The 11,416-nt window shown below is 42.1% G+C and overlaps 1 protein-coding gene across 1 annotated transcript in view; it reads left to right on the top strand.

Moving 5' to 3' along the window:
- The first annotated feature begins 2,748 nt into the window (after positions 1-2,748).
- TSGA13 (testis specific 13) overlaps positions 2,749-11,416 on the top strand; it is a 36,026-nt gene continuing 27,358 nt past the window's right edge. The window contains exons 1-2 of the mRNA XM_069461666.1: positions 2,749-2,955; positions 5,379-5,449. Of these exons, the coding sequence (XP_069317767.1) occupies positions 2,749-2,955; positions 5,379-5,449 (278 nt within the window). The remainder of the gene's footprint in view (positions 2,956-5,378; positions 5,450-11,416) is intronic.

Below are 11,416 nucleotides of genomic sequence, written 5' to 3'. Positions count from 1 at the left end.
GTTCCTCCCTGCAGGGAATAGAGGGAAAATATATATTTTGGGTGAAAATTGACAGAATCTTCCATGGCATCCTATTGACATTTTGGTGGCATCATGACCTGATGATATGCCATTCTGAAGTAGTACTTTATCTTCAAATAGACTGTTGTCTACCCCTGAAGCTTTAGGTTCCCATATACCATAGTAAACTACTGACTCATTTAAAAAATATGAATATATTATAAATAGGTGGGGAGACATTTGACCCTTTGATTCCCTAGAATGTTTAATGATCCTATTTTTAGACATTTATGATCACTCATTACCTTTACAATTTGAAGCACAGAATCTGCTAAACCAACAAACCAAACAGATAACATGTTTTCTATTTGATTATTACAGACATTAGCATCTGGGTGCTTGTTGAAATTGCAAGTACCAATCTTTGCTACGAATATCAAACAACACTATCTTTTCTCTTCCCACGCTCTCTTAAACAGACAAAGAACAGGAGGATGGGAAGGAATAGAAAATACTTCTCTTATTTTCAGGAGATCTCTAAGTCCTAAATTATAAGTGGCTGTCTCTTCCTCTGACACCCAGTCAGTGCTACATAGGCTTTTATTTATAACCTCTTGTCTTGGGGTGGCTTTGGGGACAATAACCTAGGCTCTTTGAGCTGAGATTTATTACTTTTTAATTGCTGATTATCACAGGTTTCTTTATGAAGAAAGAGATCATATTTCTTGATCTTTGACTCATTAAAGTCTGTGAGAAATATTTCTCTTGAAGAGAAATATTTTTTAAGAGTGCAACACTTAAACACTTTTTAAGAGTGCAAAAAAAAAAGCAAAATTCTTTAGTCCAATCAGTGCACAGCAAAGGCGAATGGGAAAATAGGAACAATGCCAGTATCTCAAAAACAGAGAGCCCAAGTCCCCACTTTGACCTGGATTGATGTGCAGAGCACTAGGAAAAACCAAGCCAAAAAGCAGGTGGCCAGACAGGTCTCCACTGTGCAGGCAAGATGCCACGCCCAGTGGGCCAGGGAGCTGGTGGTGACTGGGCAAACTCTTTTACCATTACCAGTGCCAGGTGCCAGAGTGGTCAATGGGAAGTTCACTGGATACCCTTGCCTCATGGCCAAGGCTGAATAGAGGCAGCAGGGAAATGAAATGCTGGTTACTAGAGAGGAGGTACAGACGTGGCATGGGATGAAGTGAGACTGCACAGCTCCCTTGGTAGGGCACTAGCTGTTCTGCAGGGAAAATCAGTATTGAACCAAGAGAAAGAGCCCTCCAAGGCCATTATATTAGTCAGGGTTCTCCAGAGAAACAGGAACCAATAGGGCGTGTGTGTGTGTGTGTGTGTGTGTGTGTGTGTGTAGAAAGGGATTTATTATAAGGAATTGGCCCATGCCATCATGGAGGCTGACAAGTCCCAAGATCCGTACTCAGCGAGCTAGAGACCCAAGGGAGCCAATGGTGTGGTTCTAGTCCGAAGGTTCGTAGTCTTGAAAACCAGAGTCCAAAAACAGGAAAAACAGTGATGTCTCAGCTTGAAAATAGTCAGGCCGGGGGACTTCCTTTTTACTTGCAGGAAGGTCAGTTTTTTCATTCTGTTCAGGCCTTCAACTGATTGGGTGAGGCCCACCCACATTGGCGAGGGCAGTCTGTTTCACCTAATCTACAGATTCAAATGTTAATCTCATCCAGAAACACCCTCACAGGCACACCCAGAATAATGCCAGTGTGTCTTATCCTGAGAGAGGCCCCAAAGTCCAGGGAGCCATATATATAGTTCATCTGTCGATGGAACCCCAGGCAAGTAACTCAAGGGTGCAGTTCCATAATGTGGACTCATGGAAGGTCCGCCTCCCCGGAAAACTCTTAGCCTCCGCCTTCTTGAAATGCAAGAGCCTTCCTTAGCCAGGAAAGTTTCCACGTCCAGAAAAACATTGTCCATGTCCCAAAGGGAGCAGAGATAGCTGAGCCATTAGTGTACCTAGCCAGTAGATCCTCCTCTCCCCTAGGCAGCTATGAAACAAGGAAGGGCCAAACCAGCAATGCTTAAAGGCATGTGGGTGGCTGGTCAGTATGTCATGGAAGAGGGACAATGATAAGGCCAGGCTTGGTCCTGTCCTACTTATACCACTTCCAGTTAATTACATAGAGGCCTCTATGGCATGACCAACGTGACTTGTGTCTAAACGAGACCAACCCAAGACAGAATGAGAATTTGAGGTACTCTGATAGGCACCGAGAGCATCACAAAGACACTCAAATTCAGCAGGAGCTAAACGTTTCTTTTCTCCAGGACTGTAACTAGGAGCTGGCAGTGGCAATATGCACCTCCAGAGATTCAGAGGTCATTTTTTTTTAGGATTCCAGGTTCTGCCAGAGTTCTAGGAGGCACACCACCTAAGAAGGAGGCCTCAAGGGTCAGAGGCCTGTCAGAGTGCGTGAGACCTCAAGGCCAGAGAGGCAGTTCTGCCTGTGTGCTGACTTGAGTCCTTTCTGCTTCTTGAGATCCTGACTCCAGGGAAGCCCAAGGTAGAAGGCTCATGGGTAACTAGGTAGGGAAACTATTAATTGATGCTGGTAACTGAACAAGTTAACAAGGCACTGAGTCTCCTTGGAAAGTTATCTTCTGGGAAAATCCATGTCACATCAGACAGTTTAATGCTCAGAAGTCAGAAAGGGCACTGAGACTCGGGCGAGGGGACATGTGCAAGTGTCTGAATGGGCTCCAGATAAGGACGTCACCAGCATGAGCCCGCAAAATGATCTAAGAGAGAACACGAAGAGAAACGTCTTGCCATACCACAAAGTGGTGCAAGTGAGCAGAAGTCGAGAACCCCTGGTTAAGTACACCGAAAGCATGGGGCTGAGCGTCACAGGCGAAGGGGGTGCTTGTGGTTGGAGTGGAGAGAGACCTAAAGCGAAGCATCAGCCCCACCTACGGCAGCACACCATGGTGCTAGATGTTCTATCTGAGCCAAGTTAGAGCCCTACGCAATCATGTCTATGAGTTGTTCATGGCTAAGCTTTTAGAGAGGCCATGTGGGCGGATCAAAGCGATAAGGGATAAGAAAATGACCCCTACTAAAGGATGTCAGGCAGAGTTGCTGAATTTTCCTTTAGAACCACAAAGCACTAGACATTGTCACGCCATTTAGGGTCCCAGCAAGAAACACAGGGCACACTCAAATTCAGGCGATAGAGGAGAGTTTAAGAACGGCACTATCTTCACAGATGTGCACAGAGGCTAAGCAAGGGATAGTTCAGTATCCTGCAGTTAGTAACTTCAGGTGCTATTACCATGCCTAGACTTGAAGGAGAGAGCCATGCCCTTCAGCCAAGGGATAAAGCCAACCTGTAGCCAGCCTGCAAGGGGAGTCAGGAAAAAAGTTACCCGGATCTCACTCTCCTCCCTCCCGTGGACTTTTGTTACTTGCTCACCACTGACCAAACCTAGTGGAAGCCAGAGAACAAGAGAGCAGGTAACTGGGCAGATTTCTGAGGGAGAAGAGCAGAGAAAGGTGGAGAAGGGATATGGAGGAGTATCAGAAGATACCCAGCAAAATATCAATAACTTTGGAGGCCTAGGAAAACGCCAGTGCTCTTTTTTTTTTTTTCTTTTACTTGTTTGATCACAGAGCAAAACATCTTCAATTCACTCAAACAGAAGATCTAGGCCACACGTTATGGAACTCTTTGTCTACATTACATTCCCCCAAAAGACCATGTCATGTGGTTAGCTTGCCAACAAGATCAACTTTAGAAAATACCGCCTTTTACCAAGCTGTAATTGTAACACTCCTTTATCCTTATTACAGAGAAAAAGCAATACATTTCTGTTGTAGAACATTTGGAAAGGTAGATAAACCCAAAGGAGAAAATAAAACGGTCTTGTAATCTCAAATGCTAGCAATAATCACTACTAATACTATGGAGTGTGTTTTTTAAGTCTCTTAATCATACCTTACATATGTATGTATACATTTTTGAACTTTTTTATTTTGACATAATTTTAGACTGACAGATAAATTGCAATAATAGTACACAAAATTCCCGTATACTCTTCACAATGATTCTCCAAATGTTAAGCATTTACCATATTTGCTTTATTCATCTTTCTTTCTGTATGTATGTATGTGTGTATGTGTGTGTATACACAGATAGACATACACAAATATAACTTATATATACACACAGCATTTTTTCCTGAATCACTTGAGAGTGATCAATTTTTAAAAATTTTAACAGAGGCAAGTTATGTCTGTAAACCATCACCAACATCTGCAATTATAATAGGCAATCTTCAAAATCAAAAATAAGAGAATAGGCAGGGCACAGTGGCTCACACCTGTAATCCTAGCACTTTGGGAGGCAGAGGCAGGAGGATTGCTTGAGGCCAGGAATTCAAGACCAAACTGAGCAACATAGCAAGACCCCTGTTTCTACAAAAAATTTTTAAAAATTATCTGAGTGTGGTGGTGCATGCCTATAGTCCCAGCTACGTGGGAGGCTGAGGCAGGAGGATTGCTCAAGCCTCAGGAGTTGGAGGTTGCAGTGAGCTATGTTGATGTCACTGCACTCTAGCCCAGGCAACAGAACAAGACTCTATCTCAAAAAAGAAAAGAAAAGAAAAAACAATAAAAAGAAAAAAAAGAAAGAACAAGAGAATAATAGTCATAATAGAATACTTATCAAGAAATTTCCATCAGATCAGAACAGACTTAGCTAGAAACTGAGCACCTATCACAGACTTTTGTGAACACCCAGAGTCTTACCGCAACCGTGAGGCAGACTGTGAGGGGGCCTGGTTGACAGATGCCCAGTCCACACTCCTGCTTATGGAAAGGGAGTATCGAAACTAGGCTAGCCTGAGAGCTAGCGAGTAGCCATTAGAGGGCTCAGAGAGGGCCCTGAGAAAGTCACCTGTGAGGGAATGTCTGGAGGTATCCAGTCAGATCACGAGCAAGTGATGCCCCTTTTCAAAGATATTCTTGCATGGCCTCTCGTCTAATTTAGAACGTAGTAGGTCATTTTAGAGAAATGGGTTTCAGGCATAGAGTTGTAAACGCTTGGTGTAGAAGACAGAGGGAACAGGTTTGAAATTAGTTATTCTGGCCAGGGCATAAACAACCTCCCCCACAGTAAAATCACTAGGGAAAGAATAGAAATTGAGGCCTTCTGTTACCTCTCAGGGGCTGATTTAAGCAGAATAATGGTTGGGACTGGGTTAAATAATTTTTTCAGGCATCACACATCACCTTGAATCTTGGCATAAAATAGACCCAGATGCTAAAGTGCGTTCCTGGATTGCCTTCTGGAGTTGGGCCTTTCCCCAGAGGTGTACAGCTGAGATTATCAGGTTGTCCATGCTTCTGAAAGCCAAACAGCAAAAGGCTTAGCAACAGGGCCAAAGCACTACAGAACGACATTGAGCTGCACATCTGCAGACGGTGAGGCAAGAGATTCCGACTCAGGCTTATCAAGGAGGAGGGCATGCCTAGCTGATCCCTGACTTGGACACCTGACCCTGCTTTTAAAGAGCAAATGTGTTATTTTCCTTATAAACTGAGATGTACGGGTTTCAATTAATTTAGGACCCTGTCTCTTGACCAAAAAGAGAAGGACTCATTCTAATAATAAGTCCTGACAAGAGTGGTTTCCCGAAGACACCAGGAGGGTGGCAGTTGGCACTCCAAATGAATGTCTTCTTAGTCAAAGGACCACCAAGAACCTGTGCCTGTGTTTCAAGATCAGGAGAAAAATATTGAGGAGAGTTGTTATAGTGAGCTAACAAGGAAGAGAGAAAGCTAAGGTTATTCCCATACTTCATTCTTGGATTCTGGGAGGAACAGTGTGTGGATCCTCCAAATGCCTGTGTACCCAAGAGTTAGCTGCAGAGGGCGAATGGGCCTGGGGGCCACAGCCCTGCTGAGACTGCCACCATGGGACAGAGACACACTCAGAAGAGGAGTGCAACACGAGAGCCCTAGTTGGAAGCTGGCCAAGGGGGAGATTGGCTTGAGAGTGAGTCTACTGTGGAGCCTGTTGAAACTAGCACCTTGTCCACACCATGCCCATACACCGAGAGCCAAAGAGAGGAATCTGATCTCTCCATGGCAATCCCAGAAGACGGATGTTAGCTTTGCTATCTCCCTTCCCCACTCTGTCATCAGAGGGGAACGTGCCAGGAGAAGAAGGTGAAAGCAGACTGCCTCCCTCCACTCTAAGCCCCTAGAAACCAGTGTGACTAATGGACTTACAGGGGAAGACTTTAAAATTGTATGTGAGATTTAAGTTGTCAAATGAACAGCAAGAAGTAGAAAGAACTGAAAATGACTATTCTAATAGTTCAAAGTTGTTGAAAATTATTGAATGGATAGAAAAAGGAGTTTCAGGCCAGGCGGAATGACTCATGCCTATTCACAATGATTCTCCAAATGTTAAGCATTTACCAAATTTGCTTTATTCATCTTTCTTTCTGTATGTATGCATGTATGTGTGTGTACATGCAGATAGACATACACAAATATAATTTATATATACACACATACATATCATTTTTTCCTGAATCATTTGAGAGTAATCAACTTTAAAAAATTTTAACAGAGGCAAGTTATGTCTGTAACTTGCTATAACCTCAGCACTTTGGGAGGCAAAGGTGGGAGGATCACTTGAGGCCAGGAGTTTGAGATCAGCCTGGCCAACAAAGCAAGACCCCATCTCTAAAAAAATATTTTAATATTAGCCAGGTGTGGTGGTACACACCTGTTGTCCCAGCTACACAGGATGATGAAGCAAGAAGATCGCTTGAACCCAGGAGTTCGCTGTTATAATGAGCTATGATCTCACCACTGAACTTCAGTCTGGTCAACACAGTGAGACCCTATCTCTTTAAAAACAAAAAAGAAAGAAAAGAGAATTTCAAAAGAGAACAGACAATATCAGTCAATGGGGAAAAAATTTCATTTTATATCCAATAGTTGAAATTCTTCTCTAAGACAATGACATTAGACATTCAGACATTTATCTCCTCTCTCTCCTAAGACCCCTGGATTGCATCCGTACCCTTCCCTTCCTTCTTGCCCTCTTAGTACAGCAACAACCTTACCAAGGGTCAGATGCACATCAGCCAACATCATAACCTCTTTCTTAGGCTATTTTCCCAGTGCAAGCAGAGTAGTGCCCAAAATGGCCAGGAGGCAGGCTCGGCTTCCAGCTCACTGAGACAATTGTGGATCTTCTGGTGGAAGCACTCCTTCCTTTGGTATTAAGAGCTTTACACAAGCAAAGCCCAAAGCAGTGGAGAAGAGAAATAAAAATATTAAAAGTAATATGAGAATACCACTCCAGCATTTACCCTGACTCATGTATTCTAGCTTTGGAAGAAACAGCACCATATACAAGTTCTGCTCCAGGGTCCATACCCTACTCAGCATCACAATCTTACAAGTGTGTGTCTCAGCTGGCACCAAAACTGAGTCTTCAGAAGGCCTTTCCACCCAGCTACTTCTGGCTGATGGAACAGATGGTAAAACCAGTAGATCCCACGGGCATAATCAACCTTTTGCTCTACTTTGTTTTCTTTATGGTAGAGTGAATTTCTTGTTCCAAAACAATGTTATATGAGATACTGTGTTAGTGAATCAACACTAAATCCAAAGATGTTGCAAATGAGAGATGCAGGGCAGGCAGAGATAACAAATTCATATCCGGAGTGAGTGATTATTCTAGTGTGGAAAAAATGTAATCCCTTCTGTGATTGAAAGGATTCGGTGTAATTTACCTGCCACCATTTGCCTGCCTGTCAGGGCTCAGGGGTGGCTGCTGGTCACAGGTTGACAGCTTGAAAAGGCAAAAAAATCTGTTATTGAGCCTATTTATAAACTCCATATATGCCACTATTTCACTAAGTTCATGAACCCATGAAACAAGCTCTCAGTTCTGGGAAAAATACCACTTGATAAGTGCAGAACAGGTCATTTTTTTAATATCTACCTGATAATTCAGCCGCCTCTGCATTAGGAGCCTTTTGGTAAACACTCACATAAGACCAAGATATTCTTCCACTCTATTCATTCGGAGCAGTTCATTTGTTCATTCTGTATCACCAGGGTTCCAGCACAAACAAGTGGCACACACAAATTAAGATATGTCAAGGAAGTAAAGAAGATTATTTACAAAGGGTCATGTGTGGGGAAACCACAAAGGAGAGTGGATGGTAAAAGTGACAGGATTTGCTGAAGAACTGAATGTGAGTGTGAGAGGAATAGAGAAGGTTGACTCCAAGGTTTTTTTGGCTATTGGAAAAATGTAATTGCTATTCACTGAGATGGGAAGGATCGTAAGAGGTCTGGGTTTGATGTACATGTGTGCTGGATGTATATCAGAAGTTCAGTTTGGGGCCGAGCGCGGTGGCTCACGCCTGTAATCCTAGCACTCTGGGAGGCCGAGGTGGGCGGATCGTTTGAGCTCAGGAGTTCGAGACCAGCCTGAGCAAGAGCGAGACCCCATCTCTACTAAAAATAGAAAGAAATTATATGGACAGCTAAAAATATATATAGAAAAAATTAGCTGGGCATGGTGGCGCATGCCTGTAGTCCCAGCTACTCGGGAGGCTGAGACAGGAGGATCGCTTGAGCCCAGGAGTTTGAGGTTGCTGTGAGCTAGGCTGACGCCACGGCACTCACTCTAGCCTGGGCAACAGAGTGAGACTCTGTCTCAAAAAAAAAAAAAAAAAAAAAAGAAGTTCAGTTTGGGATATGTCTAATATCCAAGGGGAGATGTGGAGGTGCTGTGTGGATATTTGAGTCTGGATTTTAGGAGAGAGGAGAAAGTTTAAATATTCAGTTGACAGTGTGCTTCCCTGGAGACCAAGGAGAGGTGATCAGCTGGGACAAGTATGGCTGAGAAGTCAAATAAGATTTGAGCCTACAATTATCATTGGAGGAAGCAATGTGGGTGACATTTGTAAGATCAGTTTTCACAAAGTGTCAAGGATGTCCTCAGGCTTGAAGTGGACTAAAAAATGGGAGGAGACATATTAGAGATAGTCAAGACAAACCTTTCAAGGAATTGTGCTATAAAGGGAAGGAGAGAAAGGGGGCTGTAGCTACAGGAGGAAGTAGGGCCAAGAGAAGGTTTTAGAAGACAGAAGAAAAATTTTAAAACCTCCTTTCTAAATCTCATCATCATCAATCCTCTAATCTTATTTCTTCGAAGTCCCTGACTATGTGGCCAAACCAGCAGGCCCTACCTATAAATCACCATGAATCCCCTCCCCAGGTATCTGTTCATGATAGGTGGAGATTCTTATGCCAAATCATCTCTCCTTCGACACAGAGTAGACAATGAGACAATGAGCTGTACTGTCCTACCCAGTAGTATTATTTCCCTACTCCATTTCCTCCATGGTTACCTCTGAGCGGGGCTGCAATGTCACTACATTCCATTTCTGCTTAGTACCACTGGGAAGAGCATAGACGAGGGTCAAATTTTTCTTCTCAGTCAACTGTTCTTAGGGAATTCGCCGTGAGAAGAAGCAGATCTGAGCTGAAGCAGGTTTATCAGTGTGGCAGAAATTTGTAGGGCACAGCTAAAGGGTTCCTAGATGGAAACTTGTAGTTATAAATGCATTTGTAGGAAATAAGAAAAGTCATTAATAAATAAGGAGGACATCCAAGTGGCCAAGAAACAAAAGAAAAGGTGCTCAACTTCATTAGTCATCAAGGAAATGTCAATAAAAACCCAATCACACACACAAAAAAACCAATCAATCACATGCCATTGCAAACTCACCGGGTTAACTATTAACATGAAAGGGGTGGAAAAAAGTGTCCATGAAGTGTGGAGCAACTGGAACTCTCATCTATGCAGATGAGAGTGTAAATGTTGCAACCACTATAAAAAATTGTTTGGCAGTATCCACTAAAGCCAAACATATATGTTACCAGGAATTCTACTCTTTGATATATACCTAATATAAATGAGTACATATGTTTACCAAAACTTCAATTAGAATGTTCATAGCAGCACACTCTAATTGTTCCAAACTGGAAACTATCTAAATGCCTACTAACAGCAGAATGCATAAATAAATTGTACTATATTCTCACAATAGAATACTGTAAAGCAGTGTGAATTGAGGACATACAACTATATGCAAAATATGAATAAGTTTCACAAACATAAGGTTGAGCGAAACAAATTGATAAAGAATACATAGTTCATGATTCTTATAAAATACAAAACCGGACAAAACTAATCTATGCTGTTAGAAGTCAGGAATAGTGATTACCCTTAGAGGTGCTAGTAGGAAAAAAATACATGAGCTGAGCAGAAAATTCAAGAAGTTGACAAAAGGACAATAGAGTAAACTCAAAGGATAAGAAGGGAGAAAACAGTAAAGACGAGGACAGAAATCAACATGCTAGAGAACAAAACCAAAAGCCGCTTATCTGAAAGCATTAATTAAATAAATCTATGGCAAGACCAATGCAGATAGAAAGAAGATGTAAAAAACACAGAACAACAAAAAAGAGGGAAATAGCTACAGAAATAAAAGATTTTTAAAGTATTAGAAGTGGTTTATATATTTATTAATTCCTACAAATATATAAAATATCAATATTATCATAAGAACTAGAAACCTTGAATAGATGAATAAATCTTAAACATATTTAAATGACTAAGGCTTCCCTTCCTCCTCCCTAAACCCTCAAATCCACATGTTTTTCATGGGGCATTTCTATCAAAATTTCAAAAAAAGGTTATTTCTATCTTGTGTATGAAATTGTTCCAGAAAACAGAAATCGAGCAACAGCTGCCTCATTTTATGAGGCTATGTGAAAAAAAAAAAAAGATGAATACAGCACAAGTATAGGTCCATTTTATTTATAAACATAAATTTAAATAAAATTAAAAATAACTCATTGGATCTAACAGAGAATTTTAAAATAACACATCACGATCAATTAAAATTTATCTCAGAAATTGAGATACGATTCTGTGCAAGAAAATCTATCAGCAAAATTCACCACGTGGCTAGACTAAAGAAAAAATGCAGGCCGGGCGTGGTGGCTCACGCCTGTAATCCTAGCACTCTGGGAGGCCGAGGCGGGTGGATCGCTCGAGGTCAGGAGTTCGAGACCAGCCTGAGCAAGAGCGAGACCCCGTCTCTACTAAAAAAAAATAGAAAGAAATTATATGGACAACTAAAATATATATATACAAAAAATTAGCCGGGCATGGTGGCGCATGCCTGTAGTCCCAGCTACTCGGGAGGCTGAGGCAGTAGGATCGCTTAAGCCCAGGAGTTTGAGGTTGCTGTGAGCTAGACTGACGCCATGGCACTCACTCTAGCCCGGGCAACAAAGTGAGACTCTGTCTCAAAAAAAAAAAAAAAAAAAAAAAAAAAATGC

The sequence above is a fragment of the Eulemur rufifrons genome, chromosome 29 (assembly GCF_041146395.1).
Source record: "Eulemur rufifrons isolate Redbay chromosome 29, OSU_ERuf_1, whole genome shotgun sequence".
Lineage (NCBI taxonomy): Eukaryota > Metazoa > Chordata > Mammalia > Primates > Lemuridae > Eulemur > Eulemur rufifrons.
Note: the sequence above shows the minus strand (reverse complement) of the source record. Positions and strands in the feature narration are given on the sequence as shown.